Source organism: Podarcis vaucheri, assembly GCF_965113315.1.
Source record: "Podarcis vaucheri genome assembly, chromosome: 3".
In the NCBI taxonomy this organism is placed as follows: domain Eukaryota; kingdom Metazoa; phylum Chordata; class Lepidosauria; order Squamata; family Lacertidae; genus Podarcis; species Podarcis vaucheri.
The window spans coordinates 60,565,048-60,592,003 of record NC_138761.1 but is presented as its reverse complement, the minus strand read 5'-3'; the positions used below and the strand labels follow the sequence as shown (position 1 = coordinate 60,592,003).

Sequence of the window (26,956 nt, the reverse complement as noted above, 5' to 3'; positions counted from 1 at the left end):
ACAGCGTCGGGCTGAGAGGCGGGGAGGAGCTGGAGCCGAGGAGGAGGAGGCGGCGGCGGCTGTTGGTGCTCCTCCGCCCGCGCTGCCTCCGCCCCTCCATGGAGTTTTATAACTTGCCGGGTTTCCGCGTCCTGTGACTCCGGTCAGGTGGTTCCCTCGCTCTCCAGAGCCGCCTGCAGGAGGACGCGCCTTCCCACCAGAGAAGAAGGAGTTGAACAAAGAAAGTTTGCCGAGCGGTCGCAACAAAGCTCTAGGAACCTTCCCCTTCTCGCCCGGCTCCCCCTGAGTGTCGCTGGCGGCTGGGGAGCGGAGCTCCCGGGGGAAGGCGGGCAGGCAGGCGGGCGAGGCGCGCGAGAATGGCGGGGGGAGGCGAGAGAGGCGGCGGCGCGGGGCTGCCGGAGAGCCGGGAGCATCTGTTCAAGGTGCTGGTTATCGGCGAGCTGGGCGTGGGCAAGACGAGCATCATCAAGCGCTACGTGCACCAGCTCTTCTCGCAGCACTACCGGGCCACCATCGGCGTGGACTTCGCCCTGAAAGTGCTCAACTGGGATAGCAGGACCCTGGTGAGGCTGCAGCTGTGGGACATCGCAGGTGAGGAGGCGACAGGCGGGCGATGCCGGCTCTCGTATGGAAAAGGCGCTCTGCATGTGCTCGGAGGCCATTCCTCGTTATGCGGGCTTTATGCGGTCTTGAGTAGAAGCTTGCTTTTGGTTTTGCTTGCTTGGATGGAAAGTCAGTGTGATGTAGTGGAGAGAGGGCCGGGCTTGTCCGGGGAAAATGCAAGTTCGTATTCCTGCTCACGGGGTGTATCTAGGTCAGCCAGTTTCTGTTTCGGCCTTAACTCGCCTTATAGGATGGGCATGATCAGTAGGGGAAGTAGAATTCATATATGCCACTCAGAGCTGCTTGGGGGGGGGGGTTTACCCCAATGGGTCTGCCATTATTTACTTGTTGGGGAGGGGGAAGAGCCACTTTCTGCCTGTCAATTTTCTAAATGCATATGTTTGTGTTATGTGGAGATAGTTTGATAAAGTTTTTCATGTATGATTTTCCATGCACACAAGTTGTAGTCTCTTGTATATATCCACATGCAAGCAGAGGTACTAAGCCTTAATGTGTAAACTTTTAAAACATGGGCATAGGTTAAAGGTCTGCATGTGTGACAGCTGTAGAGGTTGTGGGGGTTCGAAGATGTTTCTACTCTTGTGTTGCATTTTGGATTTTCCAGGAGTTATCAGTATCAGCTTAACTAAAATATTTCTAAGTATATTTTTTACATTATTCCAGACTTCTGGTGAAGTATGTTAAAAACTCTGGATTTTGGAAATGAGTGTTATTCTTTATGATTTATGGCAGTTGCTGTGTTGTTCAATAAAAGGTGTTACTTCTTGTTTTAGACAAACTTCTAGTAACTGTAAGTTGCAGGGAGCTTTTGATGTGGCATTTTCTTCAGTTGCTTCACTACAAGGATGTAGTCTTGAAAGAGAAGTCTTCCCAGTTTTGCAAAATTCGTTGTAATAGTCTCTTCGGTTCCTCTTTTCCTTTGCTAGCTCCCAGTTTGCTCTACCTTTTAAGACTACAAACTGTTTTATATAGCAGTGGAATGCAAGAAGGATTTCTTTTTCATCTGCCAAGTTGACAACCTTCCAGTTATGGGATCAGCATTCTCTTCCTAGTACCCGCTCCCTCTCCACAACTGAGTCCAGCAACTATTTATCATAGAGTGGGTCAGTTAGGGGGAAAGCTACTATAACTGCAATCCCCCGCCTCTTAATTTAAAGAAGTAATGTGATTACTGCAAACCTTTTGCTCTTCTGTCCTTTTGGTTGGTTGAATTGATGTGATTGCAGAGCAGCTTTGAATTGGGGATGATGCATAGGCCGATTTGCAATGACATATTTGGATAGGCCAGATTGCATGCAGTAGCATTTGAGCTTTGTAAGTGTACTTTAACCTGGGTGGCATCAGGCAAGTTGCTCACCTTCAAATACTAGCCTGTAAAAGTGAATCATAATGACTAACTTAATAAGGTTGCTAGGACTGTAAAGCAGCCTTTATATAAACATACTGTTAAAAACTCCATTCTGATAGTTGATTAAAAATGAAGGCTGGTCACTTCTCTTTTGAACAATTGTGTTACCAAAGCAGCCACTAATATGGGGAGTATTTATATTGGTGTGATTTTTCCATATCCGCTGGTAGCCTAGAAATGGTCCTTGTTACATATACTTACATTTACACAACCAGTACAATTTAACAGTGCTAACAAGCACCACCTGTAATTTCTTTGTTGCTGTTAGTGCCTAATTTGGGGGCGGGATGGGGGAGTGGGTCTGATGATTGATCTCAGAGTCAGCTATTGCTCAGCAAAGGTTTCTGACACCTAGTTGTTAAAGAGCAGCAGTAAAATGACTTTCCCAGCTAAATTAGGCTGTTGAATGAAACAAGCAAAGCAGGAATGGATTTTTGTGTGAAAGAACTATGAACTTGGTACAGTTTGGCATGGAAAAAGAATTCCTGGACTCAGAATATGCTCTGAGGGAACTTGTTGATTAATTTTAACAGTATGTCCTTTGCATCTGATTCTGATGGGTAGGTCTTTGAGTTCTCCTAGTAAACAAAAGTACGTCTGACAAGCCTGCCCACCCCAGGTGTAATGGTTGAAAAAACAGAACACCAGTGTTCAGTAACATATATATGAGTCTCAACTGACAGCCAAACTGTTGCAAATGTTTGTTTCAGATGCTGGGTTTCATCGAGTTCTATTGAAATTATCTTTTCAAGATCAGGTTGCAGATTGATGTACTTATCTGCAGATATTGGGTGTTTTTGATGTAGTCTTTTATTTTTATTTCTCTTAAGGCTGTTCTACAACAATAAATCTAAATAGTGTTTATTGTTTTCCTCGATAGAACAACAGAAAATGACAACCTGTTGGCAGTACTAATGAGACTGATGGTAAAGGACTAAGTTTCAGATATTCCACATCCCAGCCTTTCCCAGACAGCATCAGAGGTGGGAATAGGCATGACAGGGACAGAGAAAATGAAGATATCCTATAACTGCCTTCATTCAGCATAACTTATGCCAGCAGAGTCACTGGTGTAACTGAAATGCACCACATAGGAGTCAGTGGAAGGGAAGCTAGTGAAGGTTTGTGCTTCCCTTCCACCCACCGCAGGAAAAAACAAAGCAAAAACATGGCCAGAAGCAGTTAGAATGTGGCTTATGTCGCACCAGAGATACACGGGCATATCTTCCTGGTTAGAATTCCTTTGTGACTGTTGTATTTTCATCACATCAGGATGAGAGAATTGGCTAGTTTAAGTCTCTTGTCCAGTTAGTTCTGAAGCACAGTGTGTGAAGAACCACATTCTGGTCTCCAAAGCTTTGTGTTACTTAATGGTCTGATCTTTCTGTGGTCTGGCACCTTTCAGTTTTCAGCTAATCAGTGCCACGAAATGTACTTGTAATTGGTTGCGCTTCATAAGTTAATGAAGTGCAAGTCAGCAGAGCGAAACATAACAATGCAGAGAATGCAGCCTACCTGGCAAGGTGCCCGCTGAGCCAGTGTGTTCCTTTGGTCAGTCCCCTAGATGTTTTGAAGTGTGTCCAAAACAATTTTGCACTGCACTTTCTACAGAAGTGGTTACCCCAATAATAGAACAATATAAACATTGCAAGATACAAACACAGCGATCACGTGAAGTACTGAAACCATACGTTCTTGGAGAAACTGCCAAAATGGAAAAAGCTGAAGTTTTACTAAGGTGGCTGTGTAAATTCTGATCATTCCTTTTATGAGCAGACAGTCTTCCACACAGCGGTAGAAACTCATATATATGTAAACTAGGCACCAAATGGCTCCTCAAACCAGGGTCACAGTCACCAAAATGGAATGCCTTGCTCCATTTTGGGGCCAGACAGCTCGGAAGTAGTATTTTTCAATCGATTTTTTGGTTCCTGAAATTCATTCTGATTGTAGATAAAATATAATGGATAGAATTCTACAGGATGTGTTGCCAGTGTAAAGATCCCCAGGCATGTGCCTCCAGATGGTGGAGACATCAGGTGCCATCTGTTGCCAAGAAGTGGTCAATAGCCAGGTGCAAAATGTGCCTGGCAACCTTCAAACTCTGCTTCCATGCAAGCAAGTCTCCCTGTCTGCCCATAGAAAGCTTCAAGCCGTTCAACCTATTTGTACTTGCAAGGTGCCATTCAAAATCTTGTGACATACAGCCATTACTAATGTAACTTAATTTCAAGTGGATTTATTGTTACATGCTGAATTTTAAGGCCAGGAAATATGTGTGCCCAAATTAGGTTACTGAGGCATCTGAGTTGATGATTGCAACCAGGGAAGCTAAAGCACACATGTCTGACAAGAGCCACTCTGACCCTAGAGCCGATTATCTTCTGAGAGAAACAAGTAGGATCTACAACAAAATATTGACATTGTGGACTGCTCTACTTCTATTTTCCTGCCAATGCTTTCTTACAGGATACCCCAATCCATTAGTAAAGAGACCCCTGACCATTAGGTCCAGTCGTGACCGGCTCTGGGGTTGCGGTGCTCATCTCACTTTAGTGGCCGAGGGAGCCAGCGTACAGCTTCCAGGTCATGTGGCCAGCATGACTAAGCCGCTTCTGGCAAACCGGAGCAGCACACGGAAATGCCGTTTACCTTCCCGCCAGAGCGGTACCTATTTATCTACTTGCACTTTGACATGCTTTCGAACTGCTAGGTTGGCAGGAGCAGGGACCGAGCAATGGGAGCTCACTCCATCGTGGGGATTCGAACCGCCGACCTTCTGATCGGCAAGTCCTAGGCTCTGTGGTTTAACCCACAGTGCCACCCACGTATTAGCACACTAATGCAAAACTTGGAGTTGCTTAAACATACTGATGTTCCCTCTTTTCCCCCTCACTGACTGCACTTGAACTCCTGATGATGCTTCCCAGCTGAGTTTGCTATAAGAGGAAATAATGGAGGTTAGAAGTAGAGGTTCCAAGAATATTGGGGGGGGTGAATGTTGTGTGTCCCCTGCAATGGGGCAAGCCCTTAACTAGGCTCTAATCTTGGTACATTCTAATGTCAGTGTCTCTGTGTATGTGCATTACAAAACCTCATGCTAGCACAAGTTGCCCAGGATTTCCTAGTTTACTATTCCAGCATAATTTACATTGCCGTCCGTTTAAAATTGGGAACGAAGTTTTCTATGGGCTCTTATTTCAATGTTTGTTGATTTCAACAACTTTGTTTTTGTTTTTCATGATAGTCGGCAGGACCCAACTCTTTTAAATGTTAAATCATGAGTGGTTTGGGGTGGGAAGGTGAGAAAAGCATTTAGAAGCAAATTCTATTAAATTCAGTGTGACTTTCAGTGTAATCCTCAACATGACTACTCAAAAGCAAGCTCAGATCAACTCAGTGGGATTTACTTCCAGGTAACAAATTATAGGATTATGGCAGTGATGGCCAAACTTGGCCCTCAAGCTGTTTGGGCACTACAATTCCCATCATCCCTGACCACTGGTACTGTTAGCTAGAGATGATGGGAGTTGCAGTCCCAAAAAAACTGGAGGGCCAAGTTTGGCCATCACTGCCATAATCCTATTGCAGGGGACGCATACTTATAAAGGAAATGGTGTGGTGATGCATACAACCAGCAGAGCGTCTGGGTGCAGAGATCCCCTGCAGGGAAAGAGACTGTTCTGTGGCAAGAGAACTAATAGTGTGAGCAGTAATGAAGAGCAGGCAGGCTGTGAGAAAGTTATAGTAGGGATATGAGGCTGCTGCTCAGCTGTTTGCTAGGCTGAATATGTGGTGCCTGGAAGTTGCCTCTCCAAGGAGAGTATCCACCATAGGCTAATGAGAAGTGGTTGAGCAGCTAACAGGAGTGTTTGAGCAACAGGGTTTTTAAAAATAATAAGTACATGGCAGTAGACTTCTCTTAATTTGATGAAGATAAATGAGACTCTATTTTATTTTACAGTAGTCTCAAATTAAAAATGTTCTTTTTCACTTGAAGAATTCAAAAGGAACAAAGCACCACAATGATAATCTCTTAACCATTCCTCTGACAACTCACCTAAAAGAATTGTAGGCTGCAGATGTGTGTCTATTCGGCAGAAAGTGAAGAGGAATTAAAGAACCTTTTAATGAGGGTGAAAGAGGAGAGCGCAAAATATGGTCTGAAGCTCAACATCAAAAAAACGAAGATCATGGCCACTGGTCCCATCACCTCCTGGCAAACAGAAGGGGAAGAAATGGAGGTAGTGAGAGATTTTACTTTCTTGGGCTCCATGATCATGGCAGATGGTGACAGCAGTCACGAAATTAAAAGATGCCTGCTCCTTGGGAGAAAGGCGATGGCAAACTTAGACAGTATCTTAAAAAGCAGAGACATCACCTTGCCAACAAAGATCCGTATAGTTAAAGCTATGGTTTTCCCAGTAGTGATGTATGGAAGTGAGAGCTGGACCATAAAGAAGGCTGATTGCCGAAGAATTGATTCTTTTGAATTATGGTGCTGGAGGAGACTCTTGAGAGTCCCATGGACTGCAAGAAGATCAAACCTATCCATTCTTAAGGAAATCAGCCCTGAGTGCTCACTGGAAGGACAGATCGTGAAACTGAGGCTCCAATACTTTGGCCACCTCATGAGAAGAGAAGACTCCCTGGATAAGACCCTGATGTTGGGAAAGATGGAGGGCACAAGGAGAAGGGGACGACAGAGGACGAGATGGTTGGACGGTGTTCTCGAAGCTACAAACATGAGTCTGACCAAACTGCGGGAGGCAGTGGAAGACAGGAGGGCCTGGCGTGCTCTGGTCCATGGGGTCACAAAGAGTCGGACACGACTAAATGACCAAACAACAAAAGCTACCAAATGAATGTTTCACAGCAGTAAATATGTTCAATATTTGGGGTGCATGCAGATAGTAAATGGAAGGGTCACAATGTTCCTACAGATGAGTTCCAGTTGTCAGATGCATTCATAAACTAAACGTGCAAGTTCTTAGTAAAGCTTGCCCTTTAGAAAAAGGGAGTGACGGTCCAGAGTGAGCATGTGATAGTCATTCTCTTTAATTTTTTATATTGTCTGTCTTTGCAGTATTGATGTGTGGCGACAGGCAAAATAATTCTAGGCTTGTTTTGTTTTTTAAAATGAAATGTGGGTATCTGAAGCAAATAGGAAAATGACTCATCTACATAAAATCAAGCTTAAAATCAATCAAAGTTGGTATTTATATCATGTATAAAAAACAAATTGTATTTTCAAATGGAAATGCGTAGCTAACTGGGGGTAGAGAATTTAATTGCAAGAATCAAGAGTCAGTTGAGACTGTTTCAATATACATATGATGGCTGCTGGTGGTGTATAAGACTTGGTACATACTTCCATGCCTTTTCTTTTTAGAGCTTTGGTGGGCGCAAGTGCTGCCCGCAAGTAATTTTTTGTAGCCACCATTTGGTTGGCTGTGAGTCTGCCTCTCAATCCAAAGCCCTTTCTGAATAGGCTGACTGGGAATCCAGGGATGGTGCAGCTGAAGTGGGGAAAGGAATACGAAGGCTACCTCGTCTCCGTTGATGGCTACAAGAACATGCAGCTTGCAAATACAAAAGAATATACTGATGGTGCATTATCTGGACACCTTGGTGAAGTTCTGATAAGGTGCAACAATGTCCTTTATAATACAGTGGTACCTCGGGTTACATACACTTCAGGTTACAGACTCCGCTAACCCAGAAATAGTGCTTCGGGTTAAGAACTTTGCTTCAGGATGAGAACAGAAATTGTGCTCCAGCAGTGCGGCAGCAGTGGGAGGCCCCATTAGCTAAAGTGGTGCTTCAGGTTAAGAACAGTTTCAGGTTAAGAACGGACCTCCGGAACAAATTAAGTACTTAACCCGAGGTACCACTATAAGGGGTGTGAAAGAAGATGGAGAAATGACAGAATAACTATTTTGGACTGTGTTAATAAATTTAGCTGTCAGGTTTTGTGTTTTTGCTTTTATATGAGAGACTTTGTACATAACTGCTTTGGCCATTCTTCAGCGAGTACTAAGTGCAGCCAGTAGGATAAAACTACAGCATTAATTTAGGGCTCATCCACACTTTTTGCCCTGTGGTTTCAAGGCACAAGTCTGTGTTTTAAACCTCTGTCCCCAAGCACTTCCCACCCCCCACCTTTTTCCACAGGAAAACCTGCTCTTTAACATTGAATCGGAATTAATGGAAATTTGGGTTTTCAACTAATTGCCATTTGATCCGATTCAGCAGTAAAAAGCTGGTTTTTGTGGGGAAAGTGCTGGGAGGTAGGGAGTAGGGCTTTAAGTGTGTACCTGTGCCTAGAAACCCGGCAGAAACGAAAGTATGGATGAGCCCTTAGAAATGCAGAGCTATTGGGAAAGATACTTGACGGCGCATCAGGCTTGGAATTGATTATGACAGCATATTCCCCCCAACAAACCCTAAGCACAAATCTTGAAGAAAGCTTTTCCATATTTATCTTTTGCTGGTATTTAGCACCCTTAAGGCTTAACAGGGTAGAGAGGAGAACAGATATGCGCTGAAGGTGTAAATTGTGAGCCACGCTGATATGTCTGGTATTTTTGGTTCTGCCTGAAAATTTAAGCCTTCTGCAGAGTCATAATAAATTAAATCAAACTTGAAACAGAATTTGACTCTTCTGAACACTCATTAATCTTGTCATTTGGCTATGCATGATTTGGTTATGTCAACGGATATAGGATTGTTACTTCATTTATTAACAGTAGCACATATGGCAACTTGTTTTAACGGGGGGGGGGGGGCTCAAGGACTCCTTTATCAGACGAGTGGATTTTGCAGGTCTGGGAATTGGCAAATACATTCTACTGTAACGATTATATGACAGTGAGGGAAGGTGGACAATCTAATGATTTGTTTCTTGAAAAATAGAATTATGCTTATCCTGTACTGGTGCAATAAAATGTGACAATTTCTGTCCGCATTTAGGAACACCATAAAAATATATTGAATGGATTTACTACTGAGTATTTGGGAAGAATTTATGGATAACAGAAAGTTTTGTTTACTCATATTGTGATAATTATTTATCTGGCTATTTTGTCTTTAGAATTATTTTGTGACATCTTTTACTATACTTTTCATTGTAATAATAATAAAAATTTAAAGTAAAGTAGTAATTGGTAAGTAAAAAACATGCCTGAGAGCGAGTGGAGTTAGGGAATGTGCATATTCTGGATAGGATTGTATTCCCTCCAAAGATATGGGTATGCAGTCTGAGGATACTCTTTGATCCATTTTCATCACTGGAAGCCCAAGCAACCTCTGTGTCTAATGAGTGCCTTTTGCCTGTTTCAGCCAGTGCACCAGCAATAACCATTGTCTACTAAAGCCTGGCCACAGTACATTAGCAACCTCAAGACTAGGCTACTGCAAATGAGTTTTGTGTGGGGTCGCCCTTAAGATTAGCTCAGAAGCTGCAATTGGTGCACAATGCAGTGGTTGAGTTGCTAAGTGGGCCATCCTATTGTGCATGCGTAGGCAAACTAAGGCCCGGGGGCCGGATCCGGCCCAATCACCTTCTAAATCCAGCCCACGGACGGTCCAGGAACCAACGTGTTTTTACATGAGTAGAATGTGTGCTTTTATTTAAAATGCATCTCTGGGTTATTTGTGGGGCATAGGAATTCATTCATTATTTTTTTTCAAAATATAGTCCGCCCCCCCAGGTCTGAGGGACAGTGGACCAGCCCCCTGCTGAAAAAGTTTGCTGGCTCCTGCAAGTATTGCACGTATATATGACTCCTGCCTTAAAAAAAAATTGCATTAGCTGCCAAGCTAGTCTGAAAAGGCTTCATATGCAGGAGCTGTTGCAGGAGAAGTCAAGGCACTGTGAAACTAAGTATATATTTACAAGGGGCTTTAGGCAGTTGATCCTTGAACAGCAGTCCCGTATGAGAAATCACACTTTTTTAAAAAAAATGGTGGGGGAGGGGAGAGAATTGGGACCAAATTGGGAGAGAAATGCTACTGTATTTTTCGCCCTATAAGATGCACCAGACCATAAGACGCACCTAGCGAAAGCAGCGATCCCTCTTGCTGTTCTGGCTTCTGGGATAGCTGTGCAGCCTGCATTCGCTCCATAACACACACATTTCCCCTTACTTTTTAGGAGGGAAAAAGTGCATCTTATAGAGCAAAAAAATACGGTAATTGCTGCTGGCTTGCTTGTCTCCTCAATTTTAAAGTAGAATGTTTTGTTTAAAAGTTGGAATAAGCTGCTCTTGGGTGGAGGTGGGTAAACTTGCCACTCACTTGCATACACAACTGTTTTCCCCTATGCTTCATCCTGGAAAGAAGACCTAAACATATAAATAAATAGCCTTTGGAAGACCGGTTGGCAGGAGTAGCAATCCAAAACAGCTAGAGGGTAACATGTTGACAAATGCCGAATGAAAGCATGTTTATTTCCCCTTTTGCAGTAGACTTCCTCCTATGTATGCACTATGAGTGTTTCAGTATGGCATAGGAATCAGCTTTTCTGGGAAGGCAGTCTCCTCTTGATCCCAGCCCAAGTATGTTACTTGCTTAATACAGGTTGTAGATTGCAAGAGCAGATCACAGTGTCCCAGTTCAGACACAACTGCCACAGAAGGACTTCCAGAAATGAGTAGTGTGTGCTAATGCAAGACTTAAGCAAAAGTCCCTGAGGTCTTGTGGCTTGTGGCTTTAGTTTTGCTCTTGTGGAAAGACATGGTAAAATGTAGAAGTGACTATTCATTCTTTTTATCACATGAGCTAAGTCTTGTGAATGGAGATCCATTAGCCTGAGTTATAAGCTTATTTTAAAGACTCCTTATTAAGCAAGATAATAAGGAAGTGCTGTTTTGTGTAAATGTGTGGTTTCAACTCGATTTTGAATTAGAAATTTGTTTTCTCTAAAACAGAATAATATGTTCAAGCTTGTGCCGGTGTGCAAGTCTAGGGACTGGGGGTTCAAATCACAGGCCGCCAGAAGTTGATGAACATCTGAGGCTAACTAGAAAAACAGGAAAAGTTACAGAAAATAGCTGCAATGCTTGTGTCTACCCACTAACCTTTCCCCAGTTGTTTTAAAAGATTATGTCTTGAAGATACTTTGTCCACTTTTCAAAACGTATAAACAACATCACCAGAGTAGGAGGTAACAAAACAAACAAATAAATTCCCCAAAGAAAATTATAAAGTTGCAAATTAAAATGGCTAAAAATGAAAAACACAGAAGCGGGATAAAATCCAGATCTAAAAGCAGCAGGATGGAATCACTTGGTATAATTTCTAGGCACTGACATGAAATCAGCTGGGTAAATAAAATAGTCTTGGCATGACAGTTGAGAGGAATGGTGCCAAGTGGGTCTCTGTAGCCAATAATAATATCATGGAGGCCCAAATGTCCACTTGGCCATTAAGGCTTCTGGGTGCCCTTGACAAGTCATCCGTGGTGGTGGACTGGTGATAAGTGGACTGAAGATGGTGGAGCATAAAAGTCTTCATCTCAGGGCCATGGGTTTCAGCCTCATGTTGGCAAAAAGATTCCTGCATTGCAGGAGGTTGGAGTAGATGGCCCGTGGTCCCATGATGCACAACCACCCTAGGAAGGAAGCTGGGAGGCAAGCACTTGCAGTGCAAATTAAGTTACTTCCAGTGCAAAGCTTGCCAGGACAATCATAGAAGGGCACCATCTTGACTGTGAGCAGAAGAATCACAAGCCTCCAACTGTAAATCTAAAATGAGAAACAGAAGAGACTAGCAAAATTAGACGGGGATATGAGTTTTAAAGCTATGTCAAACGGCTCCCCAAGTCTGCTTAGATTAGGTAGCAGAAGGTGTTGAAAGGATTCTGAGGTAGAAGGGGTTTCCTTTCAGATATTGTTAGCAACATAGTGTGCATGTTTCCGAGTCAAGTGGAGCTCTTAAGTTTAGTTTATGCAATTTCTTAGATGTCATTTCCAAAACAAGACTCATGGCATTGCAGAGCAGTTAAAATGCACTAAAGTTCAAAACAGTGCAACCCCACCCCCATCCCAACACACTAACACACCAGGGATAACATGAGTGGAGGCCAGTACAGTGGTACCTCTAGTTATGAACTTAATTCATTCTGGAGGTCCGTTCTTAACCTGAGACTGTTCTTAACTAGAGGTGTGTTTTCACTAATGGGGCCTCTTGCTGCCGCTGCACCACCAGCACACTATTTCCATTCTCATCCTGGGGCAAAGTTCTCAACTCGAGGTAACTCTTCCAGGTTAGTGGAGTTTGTAACCTGAAGCGTTTGTAACCTGAGGCGTTTGTAACTCGAGGTAACACTGTATGTATGAAATCAGCCCCTTGTATCACATTTTATGCAAATTCCTGACTTGCTTGAATTCAGTTCCCTGGATTCGTGTGTGTGGCTAAGAAAATGGTAGCCTGGAGAGAAGAACAAGCTGCACATGACTCTGGCCCTGAAATTTCTCTGCTAGACACAAATAAGTCAAATAACTTACAGAACATTTTAGCAGTTAGTTCAAGTCTCTTAAAAGGAACCGGGAAGAAGCACGCACCAGAGGTTACAACACCTCCCTCTGTATAAATTGGGTCATTCCTCTAACTGTTTGTGTTACTTCAGATGATGAATGGCCTTTAAAATTCCATAAGGCAGAAGAGATGATAGAAGTGTGGTGTGGCAGGTCTGCCAGTTCAAGAGGTTTCAATGTGTTTAAAACCTGTGCTAGTTCTTAGTTGTTGGCAGAGCAGAATAATGTGAGAGCTTGCTTCAGCATGGGCTGTAAAATGCCACACAGTATTGTGCAGAGATGTTAGGCTGGCTTTGTAGCCTTGGCTGCTTTCCAGACAAACTTGTGGCAAGCAGATGGGAAAGGAGGGAAGAAATGAGAGAAGAAGGTGCTGTCACACCGCTTGCTATGTTGTAACTGTTTCTCATTGGGGCAGACTATCTTTCAGTCAGGGTCTGGCTAAAACAAGCAGGTAAGTTATGGTGGCTTCTTCTTCTTTGAATTGAATTGAATTGAATTGAATTGAATTGAATTGAATTTATATACCACCCTATACCTGAGGGTCTCAGGGCTGTTCACAGAATAAAATCAAGATATAAAACCACAAAATACCTAATAAAAATAAAAACAACAACCCAATAGCCCCTCCCCCCCAAACCCCCCCCCCCAAATTTAAAATGGCATAGGATGTAAATCAGATTAACCAAAGGCCTGGTTAAAAAGGAGCGTTTTTGCCCGGCGCCTAAATGTGTATAATGAAGGCACCAGGCGAACTTCCCTGGGGAGACCATTCCACAGATGGGGAGCCACCTCAGAGAAGGCCTGTTCTCGTGTTGCCACCCTCCGGGCCTCTTGAGGAGGAGGCACACGAAGGAAGGCCTCAGAAGATGATCTTGGGGTCCGGGTAGGTTCATATGGAAAGAGGCGGTCCTTGAGGTGTTTCGGTCCTTAGCCATTTAAAACAAAAGGAAATTGTATACTTTGCTTGTAGTCAGTGGTGATCAGTTGGGGTTTCCAGTATGCAACTTGTTGCCATTTGTTTTTGCAAATCTAGAAACCTCCATTCATTTCTCCACACTTGGATTCTATACATGGAGAACCACTGAACAGGGCTGAAGTGTACATACTATATGAAGCATTGAAACCCCTAAGACAAGGCAAGGTGACTGTTGAAACTGGTTTTGAGCAATCATCTCTTCAGAACTGACAAGTGCATTATGTCTTCCTTCTGTTAAAGGAAGTGAATTTTCAGTATCCAGAGCTGTTTTAATTTTAGATCAACTTTTACCCTTAGGATGACGGGAGAAGCAATTAAAAATATATCTAAAACCAACTAAAACCAACTTTTAAATTAAAAATATATCTAAAACCAACTAAAACCAACTTTTAAAAAAACATACAATGGAACATACATTTCAGGGGGCTAAAACCGGTTTGTGACTTCCTAACACACTTCTATAAATATACATATAGCCCCATCAAACATTGTTTGGTAGAAGCTCAACTTTACCATGTACCTGCAGCATGGGAAATGTTGGAGAAGTGCCCAAGATGTAAGCAGGATGTGGTTCACCAGAACTTGTAAAAGAAGCATGAATGGTTTGGGGAAAGAATAATGAAGGTTCAGAAGGCAACAGTCACAGAAGAGAAGTGAGCTGACATGCATGGAATAGGCATTCAAGACTGAAGGGTTCTGGCCTTGGATGGGGATCTATTTTTTACTTTTTCAGGTGCAGTAGCAGTAATTGGATTCAGCAACTAGAAATAGTGGACCAGTGGTAGGGAACATGTTGCCCTGGATGTTGTTGAACTCTGCTTCCATCAGCTCTAGCCAGCATGACAACGGTTGGGCCTGAAAGGAAATACAGTGGTGCCCCGCAAGACGAATGCCTCGCAAGACGGAAAACTCGCTAGACGAAAGAGTTTTCCATTTTGGAGGTGCTTCGCAAAACAAATTTCCTATGGGCTTGCTTCGCAAGACGACAAAGTCTTGCGAGTTCCTGCTGGGTTTTTTTCCTCCCCCCTTTTTCTAAGCCGCTAAGATGCTTATCAGCTGATCCAATCAGCAGATAAGCCGCTAAAAGCCGCTAATAGCGCTAATCCGCTAATCCTTCAATGGGCTTGCTTCGCAAGACGAAAAAACCGCTAGACGAAGAGAATAACAGAATGGATTCTTTTCGTCTTGCGAGGCACCACTGTAGGAATCCAGCAACAACTGGAGGGCCACAAGTCCTCCACCACTGGAGTAGATGGGTGGTCTCATCCTACTTACAAGTCACACCCTACTAATCCTATTGTGTGCAAGCTAAAGAAACTTTGAGGTCCTGACTTTTCAGTTCTGTGTTGTGCTTGGCGGAAGACCATGTTAAAGGGTTTCTGTCATGTTGAACTTCAAAACTTTTGCCCAGTTTTGAACACCTACAATCTAACAAGGATAAGAGTAAGCTCTTGTTACTATAAATTTTGACAGAATTTGCCTGCACCCTCACCATTACCTCATTGACTTGTATAAATATCCCTGGCTTCATCCAATTACTGGTGGAAGATGCTAGTTTTATTACCATTGTCCTAGGATTAATTCATGGTAAGTAAGAGCAGGTATGTCCATTAGATATGGTAGACGTTCTGAAGACTAATTAGGCTTGCACAATGCTGGTGCATGTGCAGAGTTCCAGTTAAAGTAAGCTTCTCGGTAACAGTAGAGTGGTACCTTGGGTTACATACGCTTCAGGTTACAGACTCCGCTAACCCAGAAATAGTACCTTGGGTTAAGAACTTTACTTCAGGATGAGAACAGAAATCATGTGGCAGCAGCAGGAGGCCCCATTAGCTAAAGTGGTGCTTCAGGTTAAGAACAGTTTCAGTTTAAGAACGGACCTCTGGAACAAATTAAGTACTTAACCCAAGGTACCACTGTACTTGCTGCTGGAGTTGATGCCCACATGAGTAGTGTTTTAACAGGCACTGTGTGCAATAACTAACTTTGTGAATTGAGAATTCCACTTTTCTCAAACGTGATGTTGCAGAGAATACCAAAGGATTCATGGGGCAAGGTGTTTTGTGTGTTTGCCCTTGACTTGATCTAGGGATGGATTAAGGTATATTCTAGAACTGGTGTCAGCTTCACTTTAGCTGATGGACCTAGTTTCAGCAGACTACAGAATGCTGCGTTGTAGCCAGGTATGTGTGACTTCATGGGAAGCTGAAAATTGCACTGATTTTCTGGTGCCGGATCCATCATCTTCAAATGTTTTATCCTAGCACCTGAAGTATAGTTTTATAATGAGTTTAGTGAGAGGCTTTTATGTCATTAACTTGGCTGGTTAATATTACAACAGTGCCTACATGAACAAATTACAAGATAAAATGTGGAATAATGATCCAATTTTTCATTACTGTGCTGACCCCAGTACCATAGAAACAGCCTCCCCGTGCCCTGTTTAATTCTATTGCAATTTTTAAGATCAGCATGCATAATCCTCTTTTTGACTGTGTGATTTGTCTCTACAAAAGATAAAAGCCTTCCATGCAAGATATCCAAGATAACTTGGATAGTTTATAATTATACAGGTTTTTACAAACTTGGCATATGTGGTCAGAAAGGGCGAAAGGGAGGACTGGTTGATATAGCGTCTTGCATTGTTGCAAAAATCAGTTGATGTGGGGAGGAGGGGAAGAAAAGCCTTGCATAATAGGAAGTCTTGTGGAGCCCATAACCCAAAATTGCTGTGGCTACTGCCTACCTAAATCGACTCAGTCAAAGCAATTCTCTGACAGTGGAAGAAAGGTGTGTTCTAAGTCCTAGCCCAATGGCTTCGTTAAGCAGCCTGCTCTCAACAGGCCAAAAGCCAATTAAATCCCCACACACACCTTAAGTGGTATTGTAAAAATTCTAAACATAGTAGCCATGTTAGGAGAATTGTTCTGTAAAACACACATGAAGTAGTTGTTCACAGTACTACCCATGAAAAGTTGGTTCATGTTGGGCTGGCCAACCTATCATGTGACAATGTTGGCCCGACAACAAGAAGCAGAACTAGATGAACCATTGCCCTGATCCATCAGGCGCCTCTTATGTTCTTAAATGATAGAATTTCATATTGTGGCATAATCAGGAGTCTGAGCTGTTCATGGTATGTCAGCTAATTCAGATGCCAACTCTGTCTACCAACAACTTGCCCAACCTTTCTGTCAACATCTTCTGGCCTAACTGTGAGCTATTAATGTTTTAACTGAAGTCCCTGGCACAAATTTGATAATTTTGTGGCGAAGTGGTTAAACTATGGAAGGGAATCCTTGAGCATGGAGATGGATGGACTTTGTTCTGTTGCTAGGTGGGTGGGTGTTGCAGTGGGTGAAGCCAGCAGCATGTGGTTTTGATTGATCGATCCAGAATTTGCTTCAGTTTGCAACATGGCCACCTCTCATTACAATTCCCAGTACCATACAGATCTCATTGGAAGTAAGCCCTATTGGTTTTAATGGGATCCCCTCAAAAAGTCTACAGGGGGTTTTGTACAACATTCCAATACAGCTACTGTTCTGGAGGTTAAGTTAAAGTCATTCCTTTCTGACTTTAGTGTGCTATATACAAATACACACACCGACATATATAATCATAGTAAGCAGTTAAGTGGCAGAAGACTAACAATTGTTCCCAGACAGCCAGGGGCAGAGGAACGTGGCATTTCCCTAACAATACACCCAGGACTAAAAAAAAAAAAAAAAAAAAACCACTAAAAAAAAACCTGTTAACTTTTATTCTCTTCCTTTCTACGTGAAATGAGGGGGGATGCAGTTAGGAAGTCAGGAAAAACTTAAGAAGAAACAGGAAGGGAGGACCTCTGGCATGGAAGAACAGGGTAGATTCAGAAGGGTGCAGAGGACACACAAAACGATGTCAGGGACTTCAGGTTGGCCACCTTGGCATGTGCTCTGGTGGGATCTTTAAAAACTTGCTCCTCCTTTCTACCTTGTGCACAGGGTCATCAGGCAGATGACCTCCAGCACTTGACAAGGGATCTCAATGTCCTGTTCATCGAAAGACGTCCTAGCATTCTTAGTACTTACTCAATGCTTGACCGTTAAGCAACTAGAATTCTTTTAAGTTATTATCAATGTGTAAATGTTAGTTTAATCCCTTGGAAATAGGGTACATGAATTTTGCAATAAAACGTGCACACCTTCAGCCATGAATGATGGCTTTTGCTTGAATGACTAATCCACTGTTAAGCTGAGTAAAGCTGTTGCTTTAGGGATTAGCTTGAAGGTAGATGTGGCCAGGGTGCGTCTGTGTCTCAAGCCTACTTTGCAACAACAAGGGGTTGGGCCAAAGGTTATCTGAAACAAGAATGGGTCCCCCAACATCTCAGGACATGCACACACCCCTGTGCAGACATCCTAGGCTCTAGGAACATAGGAAATGTCTTGCATACAAGCAGAAGAGCCAGAAGAGCTTGATGCATCAGGCCAATGGCCCATCTAGTCCAGCGTCCTGTTCTCACAGTGGCCAACTGCATTTATATTAAAAGCCTGAAAATAGAACCTGAGTGTAACAGCACTCCCCACTTGCAATTCGCAGAGTCAAACCACTGGTCTATCTAGTTCAGTATTGCCTACACTGATGGGCAGCCACTCTCCAGGGTTTCAGACAGTGGAAATTCCTAGATCTATATGGAGATGCTGATGACTTTCTGCATGCAACGTGACACTTTCTGCATGCAAAGCACCAACTTATGGCACTTCCTCCAGGCTCTAGTGCATGTCTGTGATGTCCTCTACATATCCCAGACTTCTGCAGGACTCTGTTCACCATAGATGGACAATGTGTTCAGGACCTTGTACAAATCGTATTCTTCACTCTTCCAGTTGACCCTTCCAGAGTGCCTGATCTGTGCTGTGCAGGCCAATGGTGTTTGGCCAGATCAATTGTTTACTGTTGGATTCCCTAAATTCTGTAGGGGGTGGGGATCCTCAAAGTCTTGTGCAGGCAGACTTCATTATGTCACTCATCTCTAGCTCTTCTGAGTGCTAGCTCAATTGGACATACATTTTGCCATATTCACATGATCGGCTGCCAGCTGCCACATAACCTGATTATCAGTATTGAACAACCCCTTTTTGCTTTGGCTACTTTAAGAAAACAGTGCCTAGTGCTTCCCTTCGTAACATTTGCCCTCTTGTCTTTCAGGTCAAGAACGTTTTGGCAACATGACCAGAGTGTACTATAAAGAAGCTGTCGGTGCTTTTGTAGTATTTGATGTCACAAGAGGCTCAACATTTGAGGCAGTTTCCAAGTGGAAACATGACTTGGACAGCAAAGTGCTTCTCCCAAATGGCAGCCCAATCCCTGCAGTTCTAATTGCCAACAAATGTGACCAAAAGAAAGACAGTGGCCAAAATCCTTCTCAGATGGACCAGTTCTGCAAAGAAGGAGGTTTTGCTGGGTGGTTTGAAACCTCTGCAAAGGTAAGAATATTCTTAAACCAGGGTAAGCTTTAAAGCTTATGTGTATATATGTGAAAAACAAAAGCTGTGCAAAGGCACACTTACAAATTGAATTACAAAAGTTTCTGGCCTAAATAAATGTTTGTTATCTGATTTCTTTCATATATAGGTCTGATTTTGTCTCAGATAAAGTTTTGGGGAACAGCTATTATTATTATTATTATTTCAATTATTATTAGTATGATTACTTTCTTGTGACAAATTCTGTTACAAAAGAGAAAATGTGAATACAGCTCTAAAATATGGCATAATAAATTGGAAAAAAATGTCGCACAATGTGTATTCACTATCGCCCTTACCACGGAAGTCAATCTGTGTTTGATCATGTAAGAAGCCAAATGTCCCAGAGCTTATTGCCTATCCTTTCTTAATTTCGATGTGGTTCTTAATTTAGTGTAAATAAATCTTCTTGCCATGTAATTATGTGGTATGATACTTATTTGTTTTAGTCATATGAACTGTGAAGCATTCAAATCCAGGAAATGAAACTTTAGACCAAACTTTATAGTTAATGGCTGTGCTTTTGATCTAAAGAGCACATCGCCTGAAACAGTAACGGCTTCTAGGAAGCTCAGACACATGTGACTCTTAAAAGAAATGGCAACCCCACTGCTTCTTGCTTTGAGCAAACATTTGAATAACTAGAATCACAACCCATTTCTCATGATAAATGTGTAAGGAAGCATAGCTCATTGGCAGAACATTTGACTATAAGTTCCAATTCAGTTCTGGGTGTTCACTCAATAGTGGTTCTTGAAAGGAAGACGTGTAGCTCAGTAACTACTGTAAGTACCGGTATATCCTTGATGTTTTAAGGGGGCCCAAGTTCTAAGATTCATGTATCTCTGCTGCCACACATAGCAGACTAATTGGGGCAAAATTGCAGATGGGAGCTAGTATAATTTCATCCTTCTGAAAATCACGCATTCAGGTGCAGATGTTGTCCATCAGTAGCATATTACTTTTGACAAGGAATGGGCATTCAGATCTAAATAGGCACCCACATTCTGCCCCAACTACTTAACTGAACCACACATATGTAGATGCGGAGAAATCTTGCCCCATAGCAATGGTGGGCAATGAAACTGCTTGTACAGCAAGATAGAGAGATGTGAATAAGGCACTAGGAAGTAATCTTGATTAATGTCAAATCTCAACATGTTCACTGTCTGATCCTTGCTTAGCTAGGCTCATGCGGGGGAGAAGCAAGCTCTGGAAATGGTAGTGATGCTGCTACAGGAGTGTATCTGTGCTGCCAAAGCAGGCCAAAAAAAAAAAAAAGACAGGAAACTAAATTAAAAGCTTTTTAATGCAGCAGCTTCCATCCACCTGAAGATCATTTTTCTGTGTAGAAAATGAAATTCAACAGGGCACTGGTTTTGCACTGGCCTTAGAAAAGTAAAGTTGCAGACTTTAACCTTAAACCAATTGCATGGAAGCTGAAATAACAGTCATGAAGTGCTTTGCTTGTAAACTTTAGTTCTGAACAGTTTTCCTAAATGGTTTGAATCATTGTATCAAAACACCTTTTACACATATACAGCAAGTCTTAAACTTACGCAGGGGTTACGTTCAGGGATCGTACCTAAAGCCAAAATAGTGTATTGTCAAAACCCATTGAGTGCATTGGTGGATGGGATTGCTGAAGTCTTTTTTTCCTGGATGCCCACCCCCTTTTTGCCCCCTTTTATTATTTTTTTTAGAAAAGATTTGCCGAGCATGTAAAGCTGAATGTGCATTAAGTTGTGGGCTTGTTGTACAAGGCTTGCATGCTGAAGAGGTGGCGTTCTTAGATTCTTCTACACACGAAAGCATTAACTTATCTCCTATGGTTTCCTCCACAGGATAATATCAACATAGATGAAGCTGCTCGGTTCTTGGTAGAAAACATCCTTGCAAATCTCAAAACCTTTCCTAGTGAAGAGAATGATGTCGGGAGACTAAAACTGGAACCGGGTCCCCTGACAGCAGAAAGCAAACCTCAGTGCTGTTAGTTACATCCAATCTTGCAGTGACACACTATGTCAGAGCAGCGAGATCCCTGCTCCTCATGTTGGACTGCTGCTATGGTGCTTCATCACGACAATCCTAATGAGGAATTGTGTTTTGTAGAGTTGATCACACTCCAGGCGTTTACACACTTTTTTTCCTTGTTGGGTAGGACTTCAAATTGCCTTCTACACTATATCATTGTCTGGTTGTGAACCATTTAGCACAGTTGAAAGCTGCCTCCAATACGAAAAGGCAGTATTTATCCTACAAGTCAAGGGTCAGGATGAGTGACTCAATTCCAATATTTATCTTTCACAGTGCAATTTCAGAACTAGAATAGGAACATCTGTCTATGAGTGAAATTGTTCGTTTTGATAAGTGCTATTATCGTTTGCTTTATATCCCCTTTAATGCATACAAAATCCTGTAGCTGCCTCCTTTTGCTTTTCCCATAATGTCTCCTCCATTTGTCTTGAGCACCAGGGCCACCAAGCCTTTAGGGACACTTGGCACCCAAGAACACTTCATTTCTGAATAGCACAAGACAGATCTTAAGCAATGGTAATCTTAAACTCTATTCCTTGGAAAGTCGGGATAGGAAGATTATGCTGTTTGAAAGGGAGTGATAAGGATAAGTCAGTGCTGTCCCATCTGACCAATGAGTAACAGTCCATTTCTGACTCAGATAATGGAAACAAACATTCCAGTACACTTGCATACATTGCATCTGTGCACAATTAAACTTTTAAGGAAAATCTCCCTTCTTGCACAAGCACCATTTCTGTATGTTCTTATGGTATCTGATGGGTTAAAAATGAATAATGTGCCTGATTAAACTGTCTCAATAATTTTTTTTAAAATGAAATCAGATTGCAACACAGAACTGTCAACTTCGATCTTTTAACTGATAGGCGTACGAGTAGAGACCTTTTCTTAATCATGCTATATTTATAGTACCTGTATTTTTCCACTTTTACTGTTCTACACAAGGAGTCACACTTGATTCAAGTCTTGCACAAGAACAATTTGCAAATGTGGAATATATTATTGGTTTTATTACTATTGCTATCTGCTAAAGCTGTGTGTGCAAAAATAAGAAGTCTGAAGTATCTGTGCAAAAAACTGCCTTTTTCTTATGGTGTGTGTGAAATGGGGTGACTTCTGTAAAATATTTAACGCATTGCATATTACAATCTTAAAACCTGTTAATCCTGTTTTCTGCACCTTACAGCTATATAACATAGCATGCCAGCCACTAGACATCTTGAAGTACTTTTGACCTAATATTTCTGAAGGCTTAAACTGGGTCACAAATCTATTTATGTGACCAAAGATGTTTTGATATGATTTAAATACCAGGCAAATATTTTTATGATGTAAATGCACAAGCCTAGAGTTTTTAGAAGGTATGTTCAGGCACTTTGTCAAGAATCCAAAGAGAGCATCTCATGTTCCTAGACTTCTGTTCTAGGCTTGCACTAATTTTGTTTAATTCCACAAAAGTCAAAGCCCCTTTTAATCCCGAATCCCTTAACCGTTCTGGTTTTCATTTAGTTTTCTAAAATAAATAAAAACATTTGGAATAGATTTTAATACACATCAAGTGCAATCTCTAAATGTGAGCTTGAGTAACTCATTCTGTTTTTAAAAAATCAAAATACGCTTCCTTATGGTAAATGTAATGGTAAAGCATCCTATAGTCACCTTCTGCACCCCAAACTTGCTGCATTGGATGTGGAGGGTGTGGGTAACTGTGTTTATATTAACAGATGTGTGCAAATGAACATGTTTATAAAACCTCATTGGCGATGCGGTCTGCTAGCCTCCAGCACTTCTGAGTAGGGCAATAGACAAGAGACATTCTTTGGGGGCTCGTTTTTGCCAGGCTTTCAGTGTTCTGCTTAACATGGCAGTCCTTTGAGCAGAAGTAATCTCTGCTTGTAAGGAAACAATCTTATGCACAGGTCAGCAAGACAGATAACATCACACTACTTGTTGATACTTGTCCAATGCAATATCAATTTACAAGAAGAAGAAAAAAAGGTTTTGTATACTTACCGTGAGCTCATGCTGTCCTTGAGAAAGCATTGCACCACTTTTTCATAAGAAGGAACTCTCACTTCTGCAGCTTTTTAATTAAACAGTTTAGTTAAATCTTATCTTTCCAGTTACACGTTTTTGAATATTTCTTCCCAAAATCTAAGTGAGAAGTTTACATTTTATTTTGACAGTGGGTGTTTAGAGCTCTGATATCAGCAAGCTGTTCTGATCACTTACAGAATTCTTAGAACATTCAAAAGTGAAACTTCATTGCAGCATATAAAATAGGCTGAATACATATTACATGATTTATCCTATGTAATGGTAAAGCATCCTGTAGCCACTAGAAATGTACCAAAGGTGGGGAAAGAGACACCTGCTAGCTTGGTGATAGTAGCAAGGCATTAATTCATGCTTACCAAATATTTATTGGTGTGCCTATTTAACTATTCAAAGCACATTACTGTTGATAGGGGGGTATTCCATGGATATTGTATTGTTCTAAATGGGAGCAAAGCACTTGCATAAAGGGGCATGGTGGTGCATTTTGGCATAGGGGTCATAGAGTACTCAGTGTTGCACCTCAGTCTATCTGTATAGTACAGAATGTGGTATTAGCTGTAGAACTTAGCTTAATTTAAGAAAACAAACAAACCTTTTGTGCCTCTTAAACTAGCTTAAAGCATGTAGGCAATGCTTGGTGGAGCTCAAAAGCCAGAGGCAGTATTATATGTAATCTCTAGTTTGGGGGGGGGGGAGGGAAGCATTAGTGCCTTCTATTCTCTGTGAGCAGCAGAAAGAATGTTGTAAAGTAAGTTGTTGATAGCTCCACCTCCTTTCTATATCTTTTAATCTTAGCAGCATAATTGTATAACTTGACTTCCATGCATGGCTCTTGAGAAGTCACTATTGTCCAGAGAAGACAAGTCCAACAGCAGTGACCCCCTTTCTCCATTTGAAGTTCATTCAACTCCTGTCTTATAATTGTCACTCTTAAATTTGAAGGGTAAATGAAATGTGGTTTATTCCCTGGCTTAGTTTCGTGTTTTTCTCAAACTGCACAGTGACCTTACTGCTCCCTGATGAGCGACTGAAGGGCTAATGACTCCCACTGTAGAATATTTAGTTAAAATCCCTACACTATAAGGGCTGGGAAATATCTCTGCTATGTGCTTGGACAGCTGCTGCCAGTAAGAGTAAACAGTACTAGGCAAAATGGAATGATGGTCCTGGTGTGTGAAGCCTTTATATTTGTATTTCTAAGCTAATATTCTCCCTTAACAGCCTTGTTGTGAGGTTAATTTTGACATGATTGCCAGGGCTAATGATAGTTACAGTCCCATGACACCAGAAGGGCCAGGATGGAGTAGGCTGGCCTAATTCGAGGGTTTCCTGAATGATGGACAAGAACCATGTTCTGGCTCCTCCCCCCTTCATTTTGCTGTGGTGTGTCCTCTAGCTGAGATAAAGGATTCTGTAACACTATACATACATGTGTGTACATGTACAATCACTGTTGCTTTTCATACGTCTGTGTTGTCCACTAGCTCTCCAGGATTAAGAACAATTTCTTCTCTTGGAATAATTTTTCTTCCTGAAAACTAGTTGTTTCAACTTGCTTCTGTGTCCTTTTCTTTGTTCCTAATTTACTTGCTCCCACATAAACAATCCGCCTTAAGTTTTTAACCATACTTGGGGATGGTCAAAAGTTAGTTATGAAACTTTGGCCTTCCCCAATGTTGAGTCTCCAAATATTGTTGGACTACAGCTGCCATCATCATTCCTGACCATTGGCCTGCTGGCTAAGGATGATTGGAAATTGTAGTCCAAAAATATCTGGTAACCCAAAATTGGGGAAGGCTCACCTAAAGGATCCTTGCCACAATAAAGCTTGAGACGTATTGTATATATGAGATGAATAAACTGAGCCAGCAGGTGTAAAATGAATGCTTAGGCTATATATCCAAACCGCTTGCTCACAGTATATAACCCATGACATACTGGCAACAGTTGGTGTCCTTGCATCATCTTAGTTGTTAACCCTGTTTGGGACTCTTGATTGCTTCTGTATTTTTGGCTCCTGGTTGGAAGTGGCTCTTTAAAACCATACAAGTTCTAAAATATTTCCCACATTAAGGGCATAATCTGCTGCCTAAGAGTTATATAGTGCACTCCAATTCTCATTGTTCAGTTTAGCTGTTTTCCTGCTTAGCATAAGTGCATAGGTGCATGAGCAGGTAATGAGACAAGGCAGTTTGGGGAATGTGTAGCCTGCATATTCCTTCCACATCCAGCCTGTGCCACCCTCTGCATCAACACTAACTAGGAAGATGGGTCTCCACTGAACCCTTTTGGAATCCAACATGTGTTGCCTGTGTCTATTTAGGCACTAGAATATGTACTATATATTTCTAAATATTTTTGGAAGAAAATATATGTTGTTAGTTTTTCTACTTTGTACACCAAGTTTTTAATATGAAATCCAATTGTTTTTGTGTGTAAAAGCAAAAGCAATTGTCTACTTTGATTTGCTCCAATACAGTGCTCAGGATCTGTTCTCTGTTCTCATCCTTGCTTTTTTGACACTATTTTTGTTTTCTAAAACTTTAAAGTGCTCTTTATATTTTGTATAAATAAAATTTGTAGTCAATACATTGTGTTTCTCTTCTCTTCAGTGGGAGTCAGTCAAGAATGATTCCATGTGGGTTAAGTACTGTACTGGGAGATGATGTTTTGGTAGAAACAGAGTGTGGATTAACAAATGTCCGAAGTAACTGAGTAATTCATTTCCCCAGAAGATCCATTATTTCCTTAAGTTCTAGGAGGCTTCATGAGCTTTCGTTGGACAGGTTTTAGAAGATGCAATGATCTGCACATTCCCCGCCCATCCCGTAACTGCAACTGATACTGTAAAAAAGAACCCCAAGCAAGTCAAACAGTTCACAGGAATGAGTCAGACCCAAATCTCACCAGTCTTAATAAGAGAACTGGATAGGCTGCAGCTCTCTGTTGTGTACATTCAAGGCTGGTCCACATATGTAGCAGAACAAAGCTGTACTACAGGGGACTGTGTATTTCAGACTTGTTTCGCTTTTCCCCAACACTGCTCTGTTAAACCTCTGCAAACAGAAAGCCAATGCAGTTGGACAAAAAACTTTCTCTCCGATGCATTGTCTTCTGCTTGCAGGATTTTTTTAAAAGCAAGTACTCAAAAGTGCCACCACTCACTTCTTGTCTGAAGTGGTGCATTCCATTCTGCTGTATGTATAGACCAGTCCTTCAGACGTAGTCCAGCTGGAGGGCCACAGGACCCCCAATCCTTGCAAATCTGAGTTACTTGAAAATCTGTTGAGTTTTAATGCCAAACTCCTTCCCCTGTAATGTTTTCTTTCCCTTATCTTGTTTCCAAGAACTATTTTGCTTTTACTCCTGTTTCCTTGAGTGTGTGCCTCACTGCTTGTACTGAGCACAACAGTTGATCTGGTAAGGTACTCCCAGGGCAGGCCCAAGGCATTTTGGCACCTGATGCAAACTGCAAAGCAGTGCTCCTTCCCTGCCAGGAAAGAAGAGGTAAGTGAAGAGCTACATCAAGAATAAGGGTAGGGAATAAAAATCTACCTAGGGATCTGCTGACCTGCAGATCCTGCTACCTGAGGTGGTCACCTCACCTTGCCTCATGGGTGGACCAGCTCTGGGTACTCCAGTATCATTATTCTGTACTGTAGGTCATAAATTTAAGAGTGGCTTCTGACACCCTTGTAAAAAGATACCCCTGACAGTTAAGTCCAGTCGCAAACGACTCGGGGGTTGCGGCGCTCATCTCGCTTTACAGGCCAAGGGAGCTGGCGTTTGTCCGCTTCCGTAGACA

The 26,956-nt window shown here is 42.0% G+C and overlaps 1 protein-coding gene and 1 long non-coding RNA gene across 3 annotated transcripts in view; one reads left to right on the top strand and one right to left on the bottom strand.

Annotated features, from left to right (window-relative positions):
- The window catches only part of LOC309528141, a 49,403-nt gene that overhangs the window by 6,287 nt on the left and 16,160 nt on the right, over positions 1-26,956 (bottom strand). Inside the window, exon 2 of one of the 2 annotated variants that reach the window (XR_014217564.1) lies at positions 23,266-26,641. The exons of the other annotated variant lie outside the window; for it this stretch is intronic. This is a non-coding gene — a long non-coding RNA (uncharacterized lncRNA). Of the gene's footprint in view, positions 1-23,265; positions 26,642-26,956 lie in introns of those variants that run through there. 2 annotated transcript variants of the gene reach the window in all.
- Positions 332-25,740, top strand: RAB32 (RAB32, member RAS oncogene family). The gene is made up of 3 exons (XM_082215356.1): positions 332-591; positions 18,740-19,017; positions 20,901-25,740. The coding sequence occupies exons 1-3, from the start codon at positions 357-359 to the stop codon at positions 21,048-21,050; spliced, it is 663 nt and encodes a 220-aa protein (XP_082071482.1). The 5' UTR covers positions 332-356; the 3' UTR covers positions 21,051-25,740.